At 41.7% G+C, this 27,216-nt stretch overlaps 1 protein-coding gene across 1 annotated transcript in view; it reads left to right on the top strand.

Moving 5' to 3' along the window:
• UST (uronyl 2-sulfotransferase) overlaps nt 1–27,216 on the top strand; it is a 615,337-nt gene that overhangs the window by 239,460 nt on the left and 348,661 nt on the right. Inside the window, exon 2 of the mRNA XM_029594058.1 lies at nt 4,027–4,070. Coding sequence (XP_029449918.1) covers nt 4,027–4,070 — 44 coding nt within the window. The remainder of the gene's footprint in view (nt 1–4,026; nt 4,071–27,216) is intronic.

Consider the following 27,216-nt stretch of genomic DNA (forward strand, 5'->3'; position numbering starts at 1 on the left):
GAATGGAAGAAAGGTCCTAGTAAATCGTGTCCTTAGCTTGTAAGCCCTCTAGGGCTTTGAAGTGGCTGACCAGTCATGAAAGGCAGAATATAAATTAAAAAAAATTTTTTTTTTCAATTCATGCAAATAACACTGATGCCAAATTAGTTAATAATAAAAATCAGAGGGATAGGATTATCCTGGTCCTTCATGAGTTTCACTGACTGCGAGTACTGTGCTCTGTTTATTGTTTAAGCTCTTAGTACTGGCTTTTAAAGTTCAGGATTCAGTGGGTCCAGTTTATTTGCACAGATTTCTTTGTCAGGTGAGGAAGCTGTCTTTTTGGTGTGTAGCCTCCAAATTGTGGAATTCACTACCACTGAGAATAAGACTGGAAAAAGATTGCCTGACTTTCAAGTGATTATTAAAAGGTGACTTTTTGAGTTACTTTTTAACAAGTGATGTATATAGAGAGCACCAGAAGGAAACATTTCTCATAGAGTGAAAAGTTCAAGGACAAGGGGTCATCATGTGAAATAAGGATGTGCATGGAAAAGAAATGTTTGCTTGTATTTTCGCTATTATTCCGGTTTCATTTCATTTGCGTATTTTGGATTGCTTCGGTTTTTTTGGGTTTGGTTTTTTTTTTCAAATGGAAAATTAACAAAGGAACAGGAAACCAGGAAAACATAACAGGGTCCCCCTCCCCCACCAACCCCCCCCCAGCACAGAAATTAAACTCCAGTTCCCACTGCCACCCCCCCAAGCATGCAGAAATTAGAAAAAAACAGAATCTCCCTCCCCTCCCCCTCCCGACCTATCCCCTCCCAATATAGTTTGATCCATATGTGGGCTTTCAGTATAGGGCAGACGTGATCAATATTTACTGCCCTCTTCTGGCACCGACCTTGAAAATGGCTCCAGTCAAGACCTTAGAACCAGCCAGTGCCAATGGGATTCAGCGGAGTAGGAGCAATTTGTGGATTTCTCGTGCCCCATTTTGACTGTCAGAACCTCGTAAATGGAGAAAGTAATGTTGGGGAGAGGGAAGATTAATTCATTAATTTTCATTTTGTTTCAAAACAAATGCACACCCCCAAAATAAAGTTGAAAGGAAGGAGGCTCAGAAAGGAAGGTGAGAAAAATATTTTTTTCTCTGAGAGGTTGGTGGACATCTGGAACAGACTTCTAGTGGAGGTTAGAGGAGCCGAAACAGTGGCAGGATTTAAGCATTCATGGGTCAGGCACCAAGGAACCTTAGTGGCAGACGGGGAGGCGGGCGGGCGGGTAGGGAGACCACAGGATCACGAAAGACCTTGTATCAGCAAAGTAGGCAGGTTCAAATGGCCAGACTGGTTGCAGTAAATGGTCCTTTTCTGCCCACTCCTTCTGTGTTTCTATTAAATAAATGTTAAGACTAAAAAATCTAGGCAGAAATGAATGAATGTGATTTGCTAATGGTGATCTGATATTTATTATATCCAGTAAATAACTGCAAGTTTTTAGTGTATTTGAATACTGGAGCATTCCATCCACTGTAAAACAAATAAAAGCATTCATCTGAGTTCATTTGGTAAGCATTTTAGGGATTATTACTCTTTTCTATAGGTTTACAACAGCCATGCCTCTTGGAGTCTCATGCAAAAAAAACTTGTGGGAATGTAGTCCTTTATTATTTGAAAGCCTTTAGGTCTGTCCTTAATTTTCTTCTTCCATTTTTAATTTTAGACTGTTTTTCTTTTCCTGCTCCATGTTGTTATGGTCTGTGGCTACCATGTCTCGTTTTGCCCAGTATATCTACATTATCCATATAAATCTCTCTCCTCATCCTGGCTGTTTAGTCTTTCTCTAATGCAGAAGGAGAGGCATGGCTACAGACGTTGATATCACCTGAGAACTGTGCTTGCTGCCAGTTTTTAAATTGGATCTTCCAAATGTATTTTCCATGGATCCAGAAAACACGTGGGTGAAAGAATTGGTTGCATTACTCAACCACAAAGATAGATGATCCCCGTGCATGTCTCACTCAGCCTGAACAAAACTGAAGGCATTTCTGTACTATTGCAATTTATGATGCAAACTCATTGCAGGGCATTCTGTATAATCGCACAGCCCATTGACTTGCATACCCTGCCAACACTCACTGATGGCATCATTAGCCTGATGTTGTTCTACTCTTCAAGCAAGAGTCTATCTTTTCAGTTATGTGCAACTTATCTTATCAAGCTTATAGCAGTCATGGGAACTTCTAGAAGAGTTCTTTGATTTATAAAAACCAATAATGTCTCATTTACTGACTTCACCCTATTGTTTGTAGAGGGCTCAGTTACAATCCTTTCAACAGGTTTCAAAAGGTGTTTTAAAGAAGCATTAGAGAGGATTTTGGAAGAAAATTTCATTCATGTTGGCATCCATCAACCTAGTTATAGATGCTTTGTACTTTATGATACCTGAGCTCACAAATGTTTCCTATCACTGGTTTACAGCAGTTGCCTATGATTCAAGTGATACGGTTAAATAAATTTGCATTTGAAGGTTGGTAACGAATACTCTTACTAAGTTAATTGGTTTATCAGAAAGGGCTGGGTTCTCATTTGTAATTCTAGATATAGTGTATAGTTCTGGAAAAGATGAGGGATAATATATTTGCAGGATCATGAGGATATGCTTGCTCAGATTTATTTTTTCATTAGCTATCATTTTAATTTGAATCAGACCTATTTCCTCTCCCTATGCAATCCACTGTTATTATACAGCTTTTGTATAATAAAATATGAAGAAAAGTTAAGCATCCAGGAAGCACATTTCATCTCTTTCATTGAGTTTCCATAATGCAATGGTACCACATCCTTCTCTCTCACTGGGCTGCTTTCCCAGCAAATGGAGTCAGAGTCACAGTCAGAAATTTTTAGAAAAAAAAGATTTTCTCCATCTTTATATTCCCATCTTTAGATGGTTGACCCCATTGTGCCTCAGGTTTCTTTGCTGGCCAGTGGCTGGATAGGATGTTTTCCTCAAAAATGAACTACTCAGCACCTCTCTTCTTTCAGCAGGGATCACGCCTGCAGCATTAACAAGCTTATGAGGAAAGGTTAATACGCAAGTTAGGGCTCTCAGACTTGGAGAAGAGACTACTGAAGAGGGGATGTCATAGAAGTTTACAAAATCAAGAATGGTGTGGAACCCTGAATTTTAAAACAAACAGAACAAGTTATTACTGATTCCTCATAATATCGGTTTCCATGTGCTCGAGTGCATCTTGTTTAATCTTATTCATAGGTCTCCTTTCTCTTGTCTGGGTTAAGTTTTATTTCATGTGTTTAAACACTGTTTTGATGGACCTTTTTATAATGGCCATAAATCTATTTAAAAATAAAAATCTGTTTCTTAGGGTTGCAATGTTTATACATTACATGTACCACTGTGACTCTTGCAGTTATGATTTACTTGGATTCTTGATGAGGGAAGTGTTAAGATGGAGGATCTTTCAAAAACTGTAAACATAATTTATGTATTCAGTTATTAAATACTTTTGTATACCACTTTCATGGTCATAGGCCATTCAAAGCTGTGAAGAGAAGTGGACCAGTCACTACAATAAAAACACAAATCTCACTTCAGGAGTGCAAGATCAGAATGATGCTGGGGAATCTGAGTGAACTTGTTTGTTTCATCATCTAAGTGTTTGGGGTTTTTTTTCTTTTTTTAATTTTGTGCTATAATGTTTTAAAAACCACTGACCCTGATGAACCACATTTGACTCTCAAGCTGCATTCAAGGGCCCTGTCGTCAAATTATATTTTTCATCTGCTTAGAAGGACAAAGCCCATTTAAGGAATCAAAATGTTGTAATAATCAAAGGCATGCAAGAATGAGAACAGTATACAAGTGTTTAGCCCTCGTGTGGCATTAACAACAAGGTAAAAACTCCGTTAAAAAACAGGGCCCTCGATGTCTTCAGACAGCATTGCCTTGATTTATCTGTAGTAGTACATTCTAAGCACTTTACATAAAAATGAAATCTTAATATCTGCATTCTCTTTCTAGGAAATTCCACTTTTCTGGATGATCATGGGCCCCCACCTCCTAAGGTAAGACATTGTTCCTCTATTTTTCTCAGGTGTCAAAACATAAAAATATACATTTGGGCTACAGAAAATAGGGACTTAGAAAAAGCAGGACAATTTTAACTCTCTTCTTTTTGGGTGGTTTAGAAATATGCATTTTCCCCCAACATCATGCTTTGCTACTCTAGCACTCTATTTTAAGCAAGAACACTTAAGGATTTTCCAAGTGTATTGCTTCTGTTACATTTTAGTAGAACGCACTTTAGAAAGCAAAGTGAAATTCTTAGCCAGGTAAGAACTACAGAATTCTATTTATTTATTTTTTTGCGGCCAGCACTTTCTTTCTTTGGGCTTCTCAAGGGGAACTGGGGCTGAGATCCGGCACCATCAACCTTTCTATGCAGCTGCCCGGGTACTTTTCCCCCCTATTGTACGTTCCTTGCCAGCACTCCTAGCCCAGTCATCGCAGTAATAGTCCTTGACTGCTGGGGGCCATGCAATCATGGGCCCTATATCCAGCCACTAGGTGTCACCATTGCTATTACAGATTTTCTGACTTTATCCTTCTCCCTGTCTCTTTCACACTCGTCTTTTTTTCCCCTTTACCTGAGACAGCTAATGCCACTGTTTACATGTACCATATGCTGGAGAAAATGCCTACACTGAGAAGAATGAGGACCAAAGCTTCTAAAGTTTGCTATAATAACATCATAATGGAGAAATGATTTTGTGTTTATACAATTCTGAAAAATAATTAAGGTCCTCAGTGATACTCCTTGTCTCTTCCTGACAGCACATTTACAATTAAAACAGTATAACGGTTTTTCCCTCTGTTTCCCAGGGTCTTGTTTTATGCTATAGTCAGGGATGTTCTCAGTGCTAGCTGTATTGGCAGCGTGGTTAGAATAATTGCAGCTGCTTTCTCCTGTGGAGAGAGTAGCACCGTCTCTTTAAAGACACCTAAAAATGATCCCAAAACAGACCATTCTTAGATATCTGTCTTGGTACTTAATTTTTTCCATATTCCATACGAATCAAATATGATAGAGTAATAAGCAAAGAGCCCAGCAGGAGGAAAAAACTATTCAGCAAACCATATTCAGCAAGTGGAGGCTCACAGCTGTTTGGGTTGGGGGAGGGCAGTATTTGTAGATTTATGATGTATATTTTAAGTTCTAAAACAAAATAAAAATAAAAAGGATGGGGCCTTTTAAGGGGTCGGGGAGGGCAGGAAAAGAGGGAGGAAGTATGGGCAGGGGGGGGGTAAGGAAGTTCCCTCCCAGTCCGCTCCTTAATTGGAGCAGACTGGGAGGGAACTGGGGAAGGCTGTGATGTATTGCTGCGTGAAAATTGCATTATTCAACTCCCCATGCGCGCGCCGCCCTGGATTTTATAACATGCGCGCGTTAATGTTTAAAAATCTACCCCTATAATATTACATCAGGTGCCCAGGAGAGGTGTTTGTGCTCGCATTAGGAAAACGGGCGCTCAATACGAGTGCCCGTTTTACCACGCATCATATTGCATTGGTCCCATGGAGTGAATTCCTTGTCAGCCCCATTGCTTCTGCCACTACTGGTGTTTTGATTTACTGACCCACTACTGCTTATTGTGCTGGCTTCCCTGACCCTTCCTTGACCCTACTGACTCTGTCACCAGTTACCACAGTGGGAAAGGAGAAAGGGCAAGAGAGTGATGGGATGAATAGCTCGTGGACGGTGCCGGATTGATCCTGATATATTCTGCTACATTTGTGTTTGTGTTACAACACCCAAACAAAGGACAAATATATCTGACTTTGTACGAAAAGCTTATCATGCATATTTTAGGGTTAAACTGGGTGACCAGGACAAACCTTGGACACCACATAAAGGGCTAGATTTTAGTACCTACGCGCGGGTGTAGATTTGTGCACGCAGCCACGCGCATGTTATAAAATCCGGGGTCGGCACGTGCAAGAGGGTGCACACTTGTGCACCTTGCATGTGCCAAGCCCTAGGGGAGCCCCGATGGCTTTCCCTGTTCCCTCTGAGGCCGCTCCGAAATCGGAGCGGTCTCGGAGGGAACTTTCCTTCCGCCCCCCAGCCCTACCTAAAAACCCCCATACCTTTGTTATGCAAGTTGTGCCTGCCTACGCACGTAAATCCAGTCCCAAAGTGTGCAGGACATGAGTTGAAAACCTGAGTCAGTGGACTAAAGGTCAGAGAAAAAGTCTCAGCTTCGGAGTTCCAGTGGTGTGGCGAGAGCCCCAAAACCATGTTGATGACTGCTACTTCTGCATGGTAATTATTACAGTTGAAAAAAAGCTAAGTGTTTGGGACATTTAAAAAGTATAAGAAATTAAAGTGGAGTTGTGCGAAAAGCTGGTTTAGTTGGCGCCAGAAATATATACAAAAAAAGCTCTTATAAGAGATTATACTTTTTAACAGAGTAAAAATAGAAAAAGATTTAATAACAATTTTCAATTGCGGTTGGGAAGGTGGTAGGTTCATGATTACATTAAAATAATTTCTGTGAGCAAAGCTGTGGAGGCAGGCAACAGATTATGTATGAAACCTATCTCATCCCATATAAAATATTTATTACACAGTGAGTGGGTGGGATACTGTAGAACATAAGAACATGCCATACTGGGTCAGACATCAAGCCCAGCATCCTGTTTCCAACAGTGGCCAAGCCAGGCCATAAGAACCTGGCAAGTACCCAAAAACTAAATCTATTCCATGTTACTGTTGCTAGTAATAGCAGTGGCTATTTTCTAAGTCAACTTAATTAGTAGCAGGTAATGGACTTCTCCTCAAAGAACTTATCCAATCCTTTTTTAAACACAGCTATACTAACTGCACTAACCACATCCTCTGGCAACAAATTCCAGAGTTTAATTGTGCGTTGAGTGAAAAAGAACTTTCTACGATTAGTTTTAAATATGCCACATGGTAACTTCATGGAGTGCCCCCTAGTCTTTCTGTTATCTGAAAGAGTAAATAACGGATTCACATCTACCCGTTCTAGACTTCTCATGATTTTAAACATAAGAACATAAGAAATTGCCATGCTGGGTCAGACCAAGGGTCCATCAAGCCCAGCATTCTGTTTCCAACAGAGGCCAAATCAGGCCACAAGAACCTGGCAATTACCCAAACACTAAGAAGATCCCATGCTACTGATACAATTAATAGCAGTGGCTATTCCCTAAGTCAACTTGATTAATAGCAGTTAATGGACTTCTCCAAGAACTTATCCAATCCTTTTTTCAACCCAGCTACACTAATTGCACTAACCACATCCTCTGGCAACAAATTCCAGAGCTTTATTGTGAGTTGAGTGAAAAAGAATTTTCTCCAATTAGTCTTAAATGTGCTACTTGCTAACTTCATGGAATGCCCCCTAGTCCTTCTATTATTCGAAAGTGTAAATAACTGAATCACATCTACTCTTTCAAGACCTCTCATGATCTTAAAGACCTCTATGACATGACAGTTTTTTAATGGGTACAAGAAAGATACGTAAGCCATTTTGGGGAATAGCTGACTTGGTCCATGGAACTTTATACCTGTGAATAATTTGTTTTTACACAACCATTTATAAAACGGTTTATTTTTTTTTTAAATGTACTATTTTAATCAGGGGAAGCTCAAGGCAATCTGCTGCCTGAGGCGAAGGATGAAATGCCCCCCTCCCCCCCCCATGGCCCGGTGCAGGTTAAATCACTGAGGGCCAGGGCAGGGGGAAGGCAATGGAAGGTGAAGTGACTTGCCCAAGGTCACAAGGAATGGCAATAAGATTTGAGCTCTGGCTTCTCTTGTTTGCAGCCCACTGCTCTAACCACTCAGATTTTGGGCCTGTTATTTTTTTTTTTTCTCAGGTTTTGGCATCCGCACTAGGGGGCACCGGAGAAATGTTTAATGGGGCGGGGTGGCCAAAGGCCGCCCCACCTCCTGGATCTAGAAATTGGACTCCTCCATTCCCTAATGCCTGCCTCCCACCCTTCTCTAGCATCTGCCCCCAGGGGGTGTGAGAGGTTGGTGAATGGTGGGAGTCTGTGTGTGTGAGACACATTCTCTCTTAAGGCTGATAGAAGGGTATTAGATGCCCTAGAGAAACCTTACAGCCTTTTATTCACCCTTCCCTCCCCACATAATTTAACTTATGCATTCTTTTCTATTTTAAAATGTATTAATTTTCCCAACCTAAAAAGGCAGATTGTTAATGGAAAATAGACATTCAAAGTACAATCTTCTGAAGTAAAAATATCACTTACAACATATGTATTATATAGGCATACACTGCAAAAAAACACACTTTCTATAATAATAGTTTAATAGATTTAATAAACTACTTTTCTCATAATAATCAAGGAGGTTTACTGGATCCCATATGATATTAGGCCTATGGTAAAGTGCACTGGGTGTGGTCTTGGCCCACGGAAAGCCAGGAATAAACTGAACTACAATTCCAATATTTTAAGCCTTCCATATCATAACTGCCAGCACTCAACCTATGAAAAAGCCTTACTGCCCTAAACACCAATACACCTCCTATTAGGAAAACAGATTAAATCCCTACACAGAAACTACATGCTAACAGAATAAAGCCTCAGTCACACAAGCAGAACACAGATAGACTCTCACCAAATAAATACAGAATAAAGAGATCACAAAATATAAAGGGGCAGATTTTAAAAAAATACGCGAGCGTGTACTTTTGTTCGCGCACCAGGCACAAACAAAAGTACGCTGGATTTTATAAGAAACGTGCGTAGCCGCGCGTATCTTATAAAATCCGGGGTCGGCGTGCGCAAGGGGGTGCACATTTGTGCAACCTGCGCACGCCGAGCCCAGCGCGAGCTGCATGTTCCCTCCGAGGCCGCTCCGATTTCGGAGCGGCCTCGGAGGGAACTTTTCTTCGCCCTCCCTTCCCCCTACCTAACCCACCCCCCCGGGCCCTATCTAAACCCCCCCCTTATCTTTGTCGGCAAAGTTACGCCTGCTGAAAGCAGGCGTAACTTTGCGCGCATCGCCGGCAGCCCTGCTCCGTCCTCCGGTCCCAGGGGCTGGTCCGGAGGCCTCGACCACGCCCCCGAAACGCCGGGGCACGCCCCCAAAACGCCGTGTCGTTTCGGGAACGCCCCCGGACATGCCTCCTCCCGCCCCTTTTCGAAAGCCCCGGGACTTACGCGCGTCCCAGGGCTTTACGCGCGCCGGCGGCCTATGCAAAATAGGCGCGCCGGCGCGCGCAGGCCTTTTAAAATCCACCCCAAATTGAAGCATGCAGACAAAAATTGAACTGGAAATCACAAGAAGCCAAACTCTCTTTAAGCAATGCAAACACAATCAAGAAATATAAAACATTAAACATACCAATAAAAAGAATGTCAAATCTGCTGATAAATTCAGCCAATTAAAAACATGTATAAAAATGTTTCAAATATTACCAAACAGTAAAAATATTTAAAAACTGCAGATACATCACATCCAATAATTAAAACTAACAAGGATTAAAAAAAAAAAAAATCTCCCATTCTCCTTACCTGGGAACTTTAGATTTCCAGTCCTCCTGAGATTGTCGTAGATTGGAGGAGGGTGCACAAACTTTAACCTCTCTCACACATATATACAGGTACTCTCACACACGCATGCACATGTGCGCAGGCACTCTCCCTCAAAGACACACACATATATACATACACAAACAAGCAGGCTGCCTCACACACACACACACACAAATTGTGCCTTTTCCCATTCTTCTGCCGCCACGGACCTGGGCTCTGGCGGCGGCACGTGGCCTTTGACCACCACCTGCTTGGCTACGGCAGCGGCTCGCAGCCTCTATTTTTCCTCTTGGCCATCACTCTCCTGGGTTCTGGCGGTGACACTTGGACTTCTCTCTTCCATTTCTTCAGCCAGAGCTATAGCTATCCAATTTGGTATCTATGGCCTAGTGAAAATCTGCACCCTCCCCTTTACACAAGATATGACACCTCAAGTTGGAGATTCTGTTAAATGCTTGTACAGCAATGCCCATGGCCAGTGCACAGGTATTAGCGGCCCTAGGAAAAATGTATAGCCTTGGACCCTCCACCCCATCACACCCTCATTCGCACATAAGAACATGCCATACTGGGTCAGACAAAGGGCCCATCAAGCCCAGCATCCTGTTTCCAACAATGGCCAATCCAGGCCATAAGAACCTGGCAAGTACCCAAACATTAAGTATATCCCGTGCTACTGATGCCAGTAATAGCCTCCTCACACACAATTAAAAATTATGCATTTATAATACGGATTTTACATGAAAAAGAACATTCAAAGCACAGTCTTCTGAGGTAAAAATTATCACTTACAATATGTATATTGGTCTGACCCAGTATGGCATGGTCTTATGTTCTCACATGCACTGCTGAGGTGCTAGCCAGAAAGCCCTGCAAAAAAGCAAGAGATGCTTGGAATCTATATGGTGTTAGGCCTACTGCAATGCGTCTTGGGCATGGGCATGACCCTTAGACCACGAGAAAAAATAATTTCTATATAAAAATAGCACTAACTGCCAGCAGTCAAACAGCAACAACCCTACCTATGAAAGTTAATACTACAAATATTACACCAGGCCTAAAATAGTAATACACCCCTTATTAGGAAAACGGAACAAGCCAAGCTGCCATAGATCCCTACATAGAAACTATACACTAATGGAATAACTCACTTCAGTCACACATGCAAAACACAGATAGACCCTCAAATACAGAATTAAGAAACTGTACATTATAAATAGAAATGTACAGACAAAAACTGAACTAGAAACCACAACAAGCCAAATTCTGTATGCACTGCAACAATGTAAAAAACAGAAACATTACCATTCCTAATAAAACAAAATTAGTAAATCCACACCAATAAAAAGAATCATTCAAAACAATTAATTAATAGAATAACATTCAATAATTAAAAGCTCATATAAAAATCTTCCAAACATCAATAAAATATTTCAAAACACACATCAAATAACACCCAACAATTAAAATAAGGATTTTTTAAAAATCCCCTTTATCCATACCTTGGAACTTTTGATTTCCAGATGCCCTGAAATTGTCATGGATTAGCAGGCAGAGTGTAACTGGGGTAGCTGTGCATACACATGCTGTCTGTCACTCCCCCACATACATACATACATGTTCTCTCTCTCCCACACACAAACATATGCTCTCTCTCATATACATGCACATATGCTCTCTTTCACTCTCCCATATACGTGCTCTCTCTCTCCCACATACATACACACATGCGCCTCTCACTCTCCCACACATGCACAAATGCTATCTTTCACTTTCCCACACACATACTTTCTCACTCTCCCACACACATGCATACATGCACTCACTGTCCCACACACAAGCACAGATGCTTTCTCTCAATTTCCTGCACACACGATCTCTCACTCTCCTGCACACATGCTCTCTCACTTTCCCACACACATACACACACGCTCTCTCTCACTTTCCCGCACACAAGCTGTCTGGAACTCACTTCCTCCTTGACAACAGGCAGCAGCAATCTCCTTCTTCAGCCCCCGTGGCTAAGGGAATGACTTCCAGCTACGCGGCCTGCAGGGGAACTCCTCCTTCTCTGAAGCAGCATGGCCCTGCCGAAATTGACAGTGTGGTAAGTGCTGCGTTGCCAGCGGGGCCGCACTTACTACACCATCACTTTTGACGGGGCAGCGCTGCTTTTATTTGCTGAGGACCCACTGGCGGCCAACTGCGCTGCTCTCAGTAGCACCTTTTTGAAGCGGTGCCTATGGCCGTGGCCCTATTGGTCATAGGCACATTATGGCTCTGTCTTCAGCCACAGGCGGCTTGGGCTCCGGCAGCGGCCCATGGCTCCTTCTGCCATTTCTTCAGCTGCCACCGTCCAGGATGGGCTCTGCCATGGCCCCACACGGCTTTCTTCCAGGACGGCAGCATGGGCTCTGCTGCGGGCTTGCAGGCCTTTTTTCTGCAGATTTCTCTTCGGGCCGCAGCGCCAGCAGCCCCTCTTCTTCAACCAGGAAGTATTAAAAAAAAAGGCATAATAAATTCAGGGTGAGGCGGCTGTGGCAGGAAGTTTTCAGGGGCAATTTTGCCACCTCAAAATCTTGCCACCTGAAGTGGCCGCCTCACCCTGCCTCATTATAGAACCATCCCTGCTGAGAGTTGTACAGAGATATCTGGTCTTGGTCAGTTGGTTCTATTTATATTTGGGACTTCAGCAAAATAAAATTTAATTTTTATTCCCCCTGGCTTCTCAAGAACCAGTTTTACTTCATGTAGTTTGTAACTTCATTTCACGGAGCTTCAGGTGTTTCTAAATGATACTCTCTGTATTGGAGATCAATTTTCCATTTTCACACAGAAAATTGCTTCTTTCCCCTCTAATGTATTTCAGCACTGGTGATTTTGTTCTTGGTAAAGCATTTAGCATAAAGATTAATCTCCTGTGGTACCCATTTACTGAGTTAACTTCCTTAATATGAACAGCATACATTTCAGGCAGTTGCTATACATTGATGTTCCAGTGAGTATGCCATTCTGTTATAGACCCTCCAATTCATTCACCTCATTTCTGTCCAAGTCAAACATTTTAGAAGCAGCAGCCAGTACCCTATTGTTAATCAATAAGAAACAATTTATTGTGTCATAATTCGTATTTTATTATTTTGCAAGGGAGAGTTGTATTGAAGACAAGAACTGTAATGGAATTCAAAAGGGCGTGGGATAAACACAGAAGATCCCTAGTGGCTAAAAGATAGAAATGAAAAAAGGGGTAACTTGTGTTAACTGGGGTAAGCTGCATAGAGCGGCAGTTATTATGGAAATGAAGATAAATGGGTAAAACTGTGTAAATTGGGGTAATTTGCATGGCATGGCAATTACTACCCTTAAAGAAAGCATGGGGATAACCTGCACGGAGAGGCAATTACTCTTCTTAACAGAAGACTTGGGGGTAACCTTTAAGGAGCAGCAATTACTACCCTAAAAAAAAAAATAACTTGCTGCTCAGACTGGATGGACAACTTGGGATTTTTCTGCCATAATTTACAATTTTACTATGTTATAAGTTTATGTATTTATACATTTTATATAGCGTCATTTTAAATGAAGATCACAGCAGTTTACAATAGTAACATACATATTAAAGGAGAACATATCAAGATTTATAGAAATCTACATCTACTTAGATTTACTCTTACATAATAACTAACAGACTAGGACAGCAGAGTGTAATAGTTAAGTTCTATTTCAGTGGTATTCGTATATTATCAGTGAGTTGTCCCAGCATGCTTTATTCTTTTCATTGCTTGTTACTTATTGTTATTGGTCCTGGAGAAAAGCAATGCCTTTCTGGGTAGATACCTTTTAAAGGACCAAGAAAAAGCCTTAAAGACTGCAAAGGTCTTCTAGTTAGGAGACTGAAATCCAGGGTAGCATTCTCTGAAGTGCTCCCAGTTCCAGAGCAGACTGAGCTCTGGAGCCTCAACACATGGATGAGAAGATGATGCAGGGGTGAGAGCTTTAGAATGACTTCTATTTTAGAGAGGCTTCACTGGTTGCCAATTGTTTCAAGTTTTTATATTTAGCCTTTAAAGTACTAGATGTCTTAGAAAGTGTTTGAATTCATGCTATCCTAGCTAGTCCTTATGTTCCTCACAAGGGGCCCTTCAGAATGTTACATAGAGGGCTTTCAGTTGTGTAGTGCCAAACCAGTGGGACAAGTTACTGTTTGAATTTCACTAGCTAGATGATTTTCTATTGTTTAGAAAAGGGCTAACAACAGGCATGTGTTTTGTCTGATCACTCATGTTTCCTTAAAATGCTACACATCTTACAAATTCTACCAGGGGTATTAAACTTATGAACACAAATGTATATTTGAAATAAAAAGCCTGTGAGGGAGTCAGCTAGACCATTAGATGACCAAGGGGTAAAAGGGGCACTTAAGGATGACAAAGTCATAGCAGAGAGACTAAATTAATTCTTTTCTTCGGTCTTCGCTGAGGAAGATGTAAGAGAGATACACATGCTAGACATGATGTGTGAAGGTGATGATTCAGCAGAACTGAAACAAATCTCAGTGTACCTGGAAGATATAGTAGGGCAAATTGACAAACTAAAGAGTAGCAAATCAACTTGGCCAGATGGTATTCATCCCAGAGTGCTGAAAGAACTGAAAAATGAAATTGTGAATCTGCTATTAGTAATTTGTAAACTATCATTAAAACGGTCTATGGTACCTGAAGACTAGAGGGTTGCCAATGTAACATCAATTTTAAAAAGGGATCAAGGAGTGATCCAGGAAACTACAGACCAGTGAGTCTGTCTGTGCCATGCAAAATAGTAGAAACTATCATAAAGAACAAAATTGCTGAACATACAGATAAGCATAGTTTAATGGGACAAAGCCAACATGGATTTCACCAAGGGAAGTCTTGCCTCACCAATCTGCTACATTTTTTGAGGGCATAAATAAGCATGTAGATAAAGGTGAGCCAATTGATATAGTATACCTGGATTTCCAGAAATCATTTAACAGAGTACCTCATGAGCAACTTCTTAGGAAATTAAAAAGTCATGGGATAGGGGGCAGTGTTCTATTGTGAAGTGGGAACTGGTTAAAAGATAGAAAACACAAAGGTCTAAATGGTAAATTTTCCAAATGGAAAAAGGTGAATAGTGGAGTGCCCCAGGGATCTGATCTGAAACTACTGCATTTTAATATATTTATAAACGACCTGGAAATGGGAACAAGACATGAGGTGATCAAATTTGCTGATGACATAAAATTATTCAAAGTTGTTAAATCACAAGAGGATTGTGAAAAATTGTAAGAGGACCTTGCAAAACTGGGAGACTGGGCATGCACTTGGCAAATTAAAGTTAATGTGGACAAGTGCTAAATGATGCACTTAGGGAAGAGTAACCCAAATTATTGCTACAAAATGCAAGATTTCACATGAGGAGTCACCACTCAGGAAAAGAATCTAAGTGTCATCGTTGATAATACATTGAAATCTTCTGCTCAGTGTACAGCAGCAGCCAAGAAAGCAAATGGAATGCTAGGAATTATTAGGAAAGGAATGGAGAATAAAACACAGACTATCATAATGCTGCTGTATTGCTCCATGATGTGACCTCTGCTTGAGTATTGTCAGTTCTGGTCATTACATTTCAGAAAAGATATAGTAGAATTAGAAAAGGTACAGAAAAGGGCGACTAAAATGATAAAGGGGATGAACAATTCTCTTATGAGGAAAGGCTAAAGAGGTTAGGACTCTCCAGCCTGGAGAAGAGACAGCTGAGGGGAGATATGATAGAGGTCTATAAAATAATGTGTGGAGTGGAACAAATAAATATTAATCGGTTGTATATTCTTTTAAAGACTAGGGTACACACAATGAAGTTACTAAGTGATACACTTAAAACTAACAAGAGAACATTTTTTTTTATTCAACGCATAATTAAGCTGTGGAATTTGTTGCTAGAGGATGTGATTAAAGCTGTTAGTATAGTTATTGTTCTTGTGGGTTTTTTTTGCTCAATAAAAATTGTTTAAACATAAAAAAAAGTTTTGAACAAGTTCCTTGAGTAAAAGTCCATAAACCATTATTAGAATGGAGTTGCAGAAATTCACTTCTTATCCCTGGGTTAAGCAGCATGGAATCTATCTATCCCTTGGGATCTTGCCAGGTACTTGTGATCTGGATTATCCACTGTTGAAAACAGGATACTGTGCTTGATGGACCTTTATTCTGAATCAGCATGGCAAATCTTATGTATGTTATATAGATGTTCTCCCTCTGACAGCTGTGAATTAGTTTTAAATACCATGCAGCTATGGAATGGTCACAAATTATTAACCAAGTGACTTACACATTTTGTAATTTTAGATCTTATCTTCATCAAATCACGTTCTACCAGATTTAGAGATATCACTTTTGCATGTCCTAAGGTATGCTGGTCTGACCATTTCCTGATAGAATTCTGTGTTTTTGTAACTAATCCATCTTCACCCATTAATACTTCTAAAGTTGTGGCTGTTATGAAGTTAATGAGCTCTGTGAGTTATGGGTGCCATAGTTGAATGATGCTTTTGTGACCTGTGCTGAGGAAGTGATTAGTTGTTGGAAACAACCTTTACAGTTAGCTTTAGATCTAGTTGCTCCAAAGAAATGCAAGGTTATTAACACATGGTCTAAACCCCCAAAGTTTAATTCTGAGCTAATTTTAGCTAAGCAACAGTAGAGACATCTTGAATGTCAGTGGCTTAAGACTAAATATTTCTCTGCTCAAGAAGCTTTTTTTAAGGAATTACTGAATTTCAGACAAAAGATGATAACCTGAAACGTACATATTTTTCATCCCAAATTCAGTCTGTCCCTAATTGATTTAGAGAATTATTTCACACTGTGACCACTTCGCCTGTAGACAGAGCCAAAGAGGCATCTGATCTCAATGTGGAATTGATTGGACAATATTTTCTGGATAAAATTCAAAAGTTATCTAACAATGTCTGTAGCCCTGTAGTTATTACCCCTGATGCTAACCTAATACTGACAGTCTTACAGGATTCCTTTAAGGGGGTCTTGGTTAATGAAATCATTGATATTGATGCTATGATGAAAAATAACTATTGCCCTCTGAATGATTGTTCCAATGCACAAATGAATGTCCAGAGAGAGTATTTAGCTATGTCCTCAGTTTTGCAATCGGCGGTTTGAGTGTCCATCCTATGGACTGTCACTCTTACCTCCAGCCCCAAGCCTGGCATGATGCGTCGTGACGCTGAGGCAGGTCTCTGCTCCAGGAAATTGTGGCCCGTCAGGCGCTGCCAGCTTCGCAGTCGCCCCTGCCGACACCGACAGCCTTGGAAGATGCAGGCAGTAGGCCTTACATGCAGCCTTCTTCCAACACTGCTCCCTGAACCTCCCATAGGCAGGCACATGCCCAATTGAGCTCCCTTTAAAGGGCCCGTGATGGGAAAAGCCTGAAGGCACAAGATGATGACATCACAGGATAGGGACTACTTAAGTCCACTTCTCTTGCCTCTCCTAGCCTTGGCAATAGTTCAACTCTGTTGGAAAAGTGTTTTGCCTCTGCGTTCCTGGTTCCTCTGTGTGTTGCTCCTGAGTTCTTGTGTCCAGTTCCTGGCTGTCTGGTTTTCTCTTCTGAGTTTGTGTCTTTGTGGTCAGTTTTCCCTTCGTCTGTCTTCAGTGTCTCGACTTGCTCCCGTGGTCCCCCTTCCTTTTCTTCGTTCCTCATCTCATCGGATTAGACTTCTGGCTTTGAATTGGACTTCTGGCTTGACCTCGAACTGGACCTTGACATTGCTTGTCTTCTGCCTGCCTCTGACCACTGCCTGCTCCCCATTACTGAGTGAACTATGTCCACCTCAGACCACAGCCTGATTCTGACTTTGTTTGTCTGCTGCCTGCCTTGACTATTGCTCGTCCAGACTCTGCCTTCTCCTACTGTGTTGGCCCGCACCATCTTCTTCGCGACAGATCTTCACCTCCACAGAGGCCCACGCCTAAGTCCAGCCGGCTCTAGCACCTGAGGATTCAACCTAAGGAGAACAAGGGCTGGTATCAGTTAAGCTCCAGCTGGGCCTTTGCGTCAGCCATCTCCGCTTGCCAACGGTGGGGTCCTGCAGGGCTCCTCCCTGCAGGTTGCACCAACTCCTCCTCGGCCCAAGGTCTACTTGCCGCAATGCTTAGTCTCTTTATAAATTCTACTCTAAAGGAAGGATGTGTCCTTGTATCCTTGAAAGCTGCCGTAGTTTGACCCACTTTAAAAAAAAAACCCCAAGATCTTGATTGCTGCAATTATAGTAGCTACCGTCCTATTTCAAACCTACCTTTTTTATCAGAAGTTTAGAAAAAGCAGTTCTGAAACAATTACATTCTTTCATTAAGGAATTCTGTATTGGACGGTCAACAATGTAAGGTGGATTTCAAAAGCCTGGCGCACGCATCAATTAGGGGATGTGTGAATAAGTCAGGCTCTCGTATACCGAGCAGATTTTAAAAGCCGCCCAGATATGTGAGTATCTCCCGCAGTGCACACAACTCCAAAGTTTTTAAAAAGGGGCTGGGTATGGGCTTAGTCTGGGCAGGGCATGGGCGTTTTGGGGCGTGAACCAGAGATGTGCATGTAAATACTTCTGCGCCTGGGCGTGCTCCCAGATCCCCCTGCCCCGTAAGTTTACTTCTGCTCTGGAGGAGGTGTAAGTTATAAAATAAAGAAAACTAGGCACATTTGCAGGGTTTTAAGGGTCAGTGCTAACTGGGGGGATTTGGAGAACCTACCCCTTAACTGGGTAATCTGGGACGAACTGGTTTAACTGGCAATGGCGTCGGCGCGCTCCACTTTTAAAATCCTCTGACTTAGGCAGTAGAAGCGTATGCCAATTTCAAATTTGGCACACGTGCACGCGGCCAAATTATTTTGTAACATGCTGGCCATGTTCCTGGGAGCAAGCCGATGTACATGCGCAAATGTGCACCGGTTTGAAAGTTACCATCCCTGGTTTTAGAGTGGCTTATAATACAGAGACCTTACTGCTCTTCTTTGTTTGGTAATGGACAAGTCTGATCCCTTCTGCTTTCTCTACCCCACTCTGCAAGGCTTGGCCCCCCTCCACTCACTCTACCTCTTCCCTCTCCAAGACCTGACACCCTCATTGCTGATACTATAACTGCCTGCCTCCTTTTGAGTTGCAAAAGTACCCACCTACCTATCCCCACCTGCCTGTTCCATGCTGACAGTTTAAAATGTTAATTACTGATCTGGAAAAGAAAGCAATGAGCGAGGTGATCAAATCTGCGGATGACACACAATTATTCAAAGTAGTTAAATCACAAGTAGATTGTGAGGAATTTCAGGAGCACCTGGGCATTTAAATGGCAGATGAAATAATAATGTAACTGTGCAAAATGAGGCATGTAGGGAAAAATAAACCCAACTGGGAGGACAATTTTGAAAGCAATTTACAGTTAGGTAAAAAAATGTTTTTTCCATGTTAATCAGCTGTCTGAAAAGTATTCTTCCTCAATGTGACTAGAAGACTGTGCTCTGTTCTAAGACTCATGTACTCTTAGCTGCACAGAGAGAAGACATTTCCAGGTGTGCGTTTCAGTTGCAGGAGGAAAAGTACGTACATCAATGGCGTTTTCAAATCTTCATGTGTTCCTTTAAGCAAAATATTTCCCTGCGGCATGCAAGTACAAATGACCATGCATACGTGGTAGTCATGGCAAGTTTCTAAACAAAAGTACGCACACATTTTTGTATTCAAAATGGCTTTCAATACCCACAGGTAAGAGAACGCATGATCTTTGCCTTAATGCAGGCAGCTTGAAAATTGCTCCCTTACGTAGACAACACTGGGTTCCACATTTGAAGTTACGGTTTAGGGAAAAGGGACCTTGAAGCCATTCTGGTTGTTATTGAAATCCTTAGCTCAATGTACAGCAGCAGTTAAAAAAAAGCAAATAGAAAGTTGGGAATTATTCAGAAAGGTGTAGAAAACAAAACTGCAAATATCATAATGCCATTGAATGAATCCATGGTCGCGCCATCTCAAAAGATATAGTAGAACTAAAAACAAAGTGCAGAGAAGAACAACAAAAAGGAATTGCTCACATATAAAGAGAGGGCTCTCCAGCTTGGAGAGGAGGTGGCAGATGTGGGGATATGTCAGCAGTGGTATATTTGCATTGAGCATAGAGAACTTGAATGGAGGAGCCATGGTTAAAAGCCAAAGTTAAATGAGCATAGGGAGGCCAGATATTAACATGGATGGAGGCCTCAGTGTTGGCTTAAGTATTGTTTTATAAGAAGCAAAGTTAAAGATGGCAAGACCTGCAAGGGTGGTGGGGGCCATCACCATCACAGATTTTGGGAAAGCTTGGGACAGATTTGGAAGGCAGGGATAGAGAAAGGATTGAGAAACCAGGTAAAAGATATGGGGAGGAGGAGATGCTGTTTAGCTGTATGTGGAAACTCATATGCGCATTTGCCCAAAGTGTACAAATTAGATGGACCATTTTGGTCTTTATCTGCAATCATTTACTATGTTACTCTGTTAAAATCTTGAGAGGTATACGACAGAACACATGATGAAATTAACTGGTAGCAGATTTAAATCAAATTTACGAAAGCATTTCTTCACCCAACACACAATTAAGATATGGAATTTGTTGTCAGAAGCTGTGTGAAAGGTTAGTATTACAGCTGAATGTAAAAAAGGTTTGGAAAGGTTTCTGGAGGACATTAGCCAGATAGTAATCTTCAGGGATCATCATCTCTGGGAGTGATCTCCTCTTCAGAATCTACTTGGTATATGCAAATAATCTGTAATGGCCACTGTCAGAGACAGGATGCCTGACCTGACGGACTTTTAGTCTAACCCAGCATGTTAAATGTTATGTTCTAATTCAGTGTTGTCCAATCTTTTGGTGCGGGGGACCACATGAACAATTGTTGAACAGCTCGCGGGCCTGATTAACAATATCACTATTATTAAAAACACCAAATTACAACTTGAGAACGTTTTTTAGATCAGTGAAGTCCAACAGTCTACTCTAAAATTTAGATTCAAGTTGACTAAAGTCTCTCATGTCATAAGTACACAACGTCATAAGCTAATCACGTTCAGTGGGAAATCTGACACTGCTTTTGTTTACACAAGTAGTCTGTCAGCTCCAACTGTAGAGCTTGCAATGTGCAATGATGCTGTTTAAATGTTCATTTGTAAGCAGAGACTGAGACTTTGTTTTTGCATTTTTCGTTCTTGAAAGCAACTGTTCGCAGCAGTAGGTGCTACCAAACAAAGCAATGAACTTCTTGGCATCTTGTGATAAATTGGGGAACCTGTGCGGTGAAACATAAGAACTGTAGAATCTCAAAAGATCATGGTAAATAAAAGCTTTCTTCTAGTCATTGTCATTCTCAATGTCAATGAGTTCCATCTGGTATTTATCAGCACAGTCTTTCGGATCAGTTTGAAATGGATTACTCAGTAGCTTCATGACGTCAGTATGTTTTCTGAAATCTTCGAACCTTTGTTTGAAGTCATCAATCAGTATGACAATTCTGAGTACTTCTCATGTTGCACTGTGTCAGTAGGTCTCGTGGAAAGGACTGTCAAGTGTACAACTTTCTTCAGAATCAACTGTGATTGAATAAGCTCCAGTTTCTCAATAAATGTAATGACATATTTGTACAATTTGTGCGCCAGTTGATTCTTTCCTTGAAGTTTCAAGTTCAAGTCTGCCATATATTTGGTCATATCAACCAGAAACGCCAAGTCACTCACCCACGAATTATTATCTAGGAAACTTATGTCCTTCCCTTTGTTGGCCATGAATGTCTTTATTTTATCCTCTAGATTCTCTCTCTCTCTTTCTAACTGTTCCCCTCCTCTAGCTTCTTTCTCTCTCTCTCCCTCCTTCCCCCTTGCAGCAGCTTGTGTGTGTGTGTGCGTGCGTGCCTCTCCCTCCCTCCCTCCCTCCTCAGGCAGCTTCTTCTCTCTCTCTCTCTCCCCCTCCTCTATCTTCTTTCTCTCCCTTTTGCAGCAGTTTCTCGCTCTCTCTCTCACTTTTCATCTGATCATGCAGCATCTGATTCCCTCCTCAAGCGATTTCTGTTTTCTCTCTCTCTCTGCCCCCCCTCCTTATGCAGCTGCTGCATGTGTGTGTGTCTCTCTCTCTCCTCAGGCCGCTTCTCTCTCTCTTTCTCTCTCTACCCCTCCTCCGTCTTCTCTTTCTTTCCCCTTTGCAGCAGTTTCTCTCTCTGTCTGTCTCTCACTGTTCACCTGATCATACCCCATCTTTTCTTTCTGATTCCCTTTTCAAGCACCTTCTGCTCTCTCTCTATGTTCCCCACCTTATGCTGCTGCTTCTCAAGTCCAGCACATCTCAAGCTCTCTCACACAACCCCCCCTTAGGTCCAGCACATCTACAGCTCACTCACACATACACGCTATCCTATCCCCGATTCTACCCCCTCACCTCCTGCCTGATGGGTCCTGGGTTGATCGGTGCCAGCGGCAAAGGTGATTAAAGGTTTCCTTTGCCTTTCTCTGCCAGCGTTGGGGCCTTTTCTGCTACAAAGCGTCCTGCCCATGCGACAAAAGGAAGTTGCATCAGAGGGGGGGGGGGGGGCAGGATGCAATGTAGCAGAAAGGCCCTGAAACCAGCAGAGGAAGGCGAAGGAAACCATTAATCGCCTTTGCCGGAGTTCGACCCGGGACCCAGCGGCCGGGAGGTGAGAGGGTAGTGTGGGACATGGGAGGACGAGAAGTTGCCCAAGTGGTCTGTGTGCCCCTGTTTCAGCATGTGGATCAGAATGCGCGGGCTTGTTTTCATGGAAGTGGGGTTTTTTTTTTCAAATTGGAGGGGTTCCCCCCCCCTATCAGAAGGCAGCCATGACCCCAAATGAGAATTCTGTGACCCCATTTGGAAGGGAATTTTCCCTCGCACCCGATCCTCTACCCGATAGTCCCCGCACCCCTCCCTCGCACCCGATCAGTGAGCCGGATAGAAAGGCTTGGAAGGCCGCATTCTGGCCCACGGGCTGTACGTTGGGCAACCCTGTTCTAATTAGTATTATTGCGTTCTTGGTGGAGTGTTTCAAGGTGGAATTTATGGAGTTGATGAAAGTTGTTGAAGTCCTTGTGAGTTTATTTCAGAGGGTGTTCAGCATCTATCTGGATGAGAAACATGTGATCTGTGTAACAGAGGTTTGTAGAGTTGCTGTTCTGAGAATGTTCTCATCTGAGTTAGTCATAAATATGGCATACAGTGGTTAACTCCAGATGTGTTCCCATTGTGGATGAAGTAAAAGTAGCTGTGTGAGAGAATGAATTCCATAAATTTAGCAACTGTAAATATCAGGAATACGTGTATGTATCCTGTCCTATAGGAACTTTGCCAGGCAGTGATGCCAGCCTTATGTACAGGATGATTCTATAGCTCAATGTCCAGAGAATGCCCTGAGCCAGCCCTGTTTTTAGCCCCTTGCACGTCTGAAGATGCAATCCTGCTTTTCTTAGGGAACTCAATAGGGAAATCAGAACTATATCGCCATTCATTTAAGGGTTTTAAACCCGGGACTGGTTCAACTTGTCCCCTAGACATAGGGGGGGATATTTGGGTATTAGACATTGATTTCCATGGTAACTGTGAAGTTGGAAAGTAGTTTGCTGATTTTGGTGTGTTTTTGGAGAAAATCTAGCGGTGCCATCCAAGACACCGTGGCTTATTCCAGAAAATTCAGGTTGCATTCACTAATGAGGCTATGATTTTGGCAACAGCATTGGAGTTTAAGATTATTTTTTATATTTTTAGTGCAGACGTGTAATACTCGGAAAACATAAGTGGATTGCAAGGAGCTACAGAAGGACCTTGCAAAACCAGTAGACTGGGCATTTAAATGGCAGATAAAATTTAACATGGACAAATACGAAGTGATGCACACGGGGGAAAAAAAACAATCCTAAGTATACTGCTGGGTTCAGTATCCTACCCAGAATAAAGATTTTGGAGTCATTATGACAATACATCGAAGTCCTTTGATCAGTGTGTGGCACAGTGGCATGCGGTGACATTTATAGCAGGGGATTGAGTCCCATTCCCTCAGGGCCCTCTTCACTCCCACACTCGCTGCCTGCCCTTCCTCCACGGTCTACAGCAGTCTCGCTCCCTCACCCCCTTTCCCCTAGACACAAAAGATACGTTGAACCCATATGGCATTAGGTCTGCTGTAACATGTAATGGGTATGGGCTTGGCCCTCAGAAAACCATGAATAAACAATTACAATACAGTATATCTCCCATACCAAGAATGCCAGCACTCAAAGTACAACCCTACCAACGAAAAGGCAGCACTGCAAAATAATACATCAGGCTCTAAAACACCAATATACTTCCTATTTAGAAAACAAAATAAGCCAGGCTGCCTAAAATACCTGTAAAATAAAAAAAAAATACATGTACCTAAAAGTATTCTACAAAAACATTTAAAACTACATGTCCCGTCTTCAGATGTCAGATCAGAGACATTTCCTTCTAAAGACGGGTCCTATATTGTCTTAATAACTCAAGTACAGTATTTTTGGGTAATACTTACATAGTTCCAATAAAAGCTATTACTGCTTGCCAAAAATACAGTTATTCCAAGAGAGAAATCTGTCATATCAAAACACCACTAACTCCCAGGATTCATTCAGCAACAACCCTACCCAGGAAAGAGCAGCACTGCAAATATTACATCAGGCCTTAGAAGACCAATGCATCTCCTATCGAAAACAGGACAAGATGGACTGCTATAGGCCCCCTACACAGAAACTATACACAGCCAAATCCCTCACCTCAATCACACATACAGAACAGAACAGATAGACCCTTACCAAAGGCAAAATAAGAGACCAATAAGCAACAAAATAAAAAAATATAAAACATCGATCAGAAAAGTAAAACCATACTAATAAAAAGAATAAACATGTAAAAACTGATGAACTAAAACCTCATAAAGAATGTTTATACAATTTCCCAAAATACCAATATAAGATTTCAAAGCAGCAGACACAGCACACAATGTCCAATAATAAAACTAATAAAGATTTTAAAAATCTCCATTCTTCATACCTGAGATGTTTTGATTTCCAGCCACACTGAGATTGTTGTGGATTGGAGGGAGTAGTTGTACAAACTTTATCCTCTCTCTCACATAAGAATATAAGAAATTGCCATGCTGGGTCAGACCAAAGGTCCATCAAGCCCAGCATCCTGTTTCAAACAGAGACCAAACCAGGCCACAAGAGCCTGGCAATTACCCAAACACTAAGAAGATCCCATGCTACTGACGCAATTAATAGCAGTGGCTATTAATTTTAGTTTATCAGTTTTTACATGTTTGTTCTTTTTATTAGTATGGTTTTACTTTTCTTTTTTTTTTTATTTATGCATTTTCAAATAATTGACAGTGAGTCACGATATTTCAACATTACATAATATATCCAATCCTCTGTTCATACATAGGCAATATCCCAACACTATATCTATTACAAAAATAAATACATCCTAATCTGGACTCTTACAATTATAAGTATAATACAACTCAGGAATATAAGGAGATCCAAGATATTAATGGGAGCATTAATCATATAGTTACAAAAGATTTTCAAGAAATTTTTTTTTTAGGAGAGAAAATTATTTTAACTTGCCCAAACTACTAAGTTGCCACTGTCTCAGCTTGGTAATTATCCAAAAAGGAACGTAAATGTATTGGGTCATAATATATATACTTATTATTATTTATAAACATTAAACATTTGCAGGGATATCTAATAGTGATTTTTGCGCCCAGCTGCCTTGCTTCTTGGCACATCTCCAACATGTGTTTTCTGCGCAGTTGAGTACTTCTTGAAAGATCAGGATATATTCTTATTTTTTCACCATAGAAAAGCTTTTCTCTATTACGTAGGAAACATTTCAACACTGAGTCTCGGTCTGATGGAAAAACAAAAGTGCACAGTACTGTTCCCCGATATTCTATTTGTTCTGATGTGGATGTTTCCAAAAAAGCAGTCAAATCTGCCCCTAACTCAAAGGGAGCATTTTGTTCTGCTTGAATACTTTCTGTTACTCTTGATACAAAATATATCTTGGAAACAGGTGGTACTGCTTCATTTGGAATTTGTAAAACTTCCAAGATGTATTTCTTAAATTGGTCACGTAGTGATACTAATTTTACCGAGGGAAAATTTAATATCCTCAAATTTAAGTATTTTTGAGAGTTTTCCAGAAATTCCAACTTGTTAGATATATTTCCTTCGTTTTGTATCATTTTCACTTGAGTTTCTTTAATTTTAATCACATCTAATTCAATCTCTTTAATTTTCTTTTCATGAACTTCCATCACAGGTTTAAATTCCTTATCCTTTTGTTGAATATTAGTCACTGCCACAGTCAAAGTGGAGATAGCCTTCTCCAAGGCTACTAATGCGTTCCAAACCACGTCCAAAGTTATTTCTTGAGGTTTTGTTAATTTAAAGCTGAGATCTGGGCTTACTTCTTTAACCCGGCAGACCTCCGAGATTTTCTGCATTTCATCTGCCAGTTCCTCTCCCCCTTTGATAACACTCCTAGGCATGTTTTCGTCCACCAAATTCTGCTCGGTGGATCTCTGCTGTTCTCCCCGCTCCTCACGAGCGTCAACACACGCCCTCCCTCCGACAGGTCTTGACCCGGAAACAGCCGCTGCCGCCTGCGCTCCTGCTGGCCCCTCCGGTCGCCGAGCCCAGGCCTGTTCCAGGTTCCCGTCGTGGCCAGGGGGAGAGGGAGTATCGGGCGCCCCAGGACTCAGAGATGTTGACAGGTCCAATGGCGCCTGGGCGTGCTCCTCACCCGGCGCCGCAGACCTCCTCTCTGGGGTAGACGTTTTAGGCGCGTTGAGAAAGCCCTCGATTTTCGGCTGAAGGGGGTCTGGCGAAGCGGCGGCTGCGGACTCCTGCCTCACCCGCCCCTTTCGCTTTGTATGAGGCATTCTATTTCTTGAGGTAAGGAGAAAAAACAATCCAAGTCGAGGAGCTCCTTTCAACGCGTCCTCTCCTCAAGACGCCATCTTGGATCCTGATGGTCATGGTTTTACTTTTCTGATTGATGTTTTATATTTTTTTATTTTGTTGCTTATTGGTCTCTTATTTTGCCTTTGGTAAGGGTCTATCTGTTCTGTTCTGTATGTGTGATTGAGGTGAGGGATTTGGCTGTGTATAGTTTCTGTGTAGGGGGCCTATAGCAGTCCATCTTGTCCTGTTTTCAATAGGAGATGCATTGGTCTTCTAAGGCCTGAATTAATATTTGCAGTGTTGCTCTTTCCTGGGTAGGGTTGTTGCTGTTTGAATCCTGGGAGTTAGTGGTGCGGTGTGTGTGTGTGTTTGTTTAAAAAAGGTTTGGATAAGTTCTTGGAGGAGAAGTCCATTAACTGCTATTAATCAAGTTTACTTAGGGGTTAATGGACCTACAAGAACTTATCCAAACCTTTTTTAAACACACACACTCACACAAACATAGGCTCTCTCACACACACTCACAGCTCTCCCCCTTCCACTTATACTGGCTTTTATTCCTCCCTCAT

This window comes from Rhinatrema bivittatum, chromosome 3 (genome assembly GCF_901001135.1).
Source record: "Rhinatrema bivittatum chromosome 3, aRhiBiv1.1, whole genome shotgun sequence".
NCBI lineage: Eukaryota > Metazoa > Chordata > Amphibia > Gymnophiona > Rhinatrematidae > Rhinatrema > Rhinatrema bivittatum.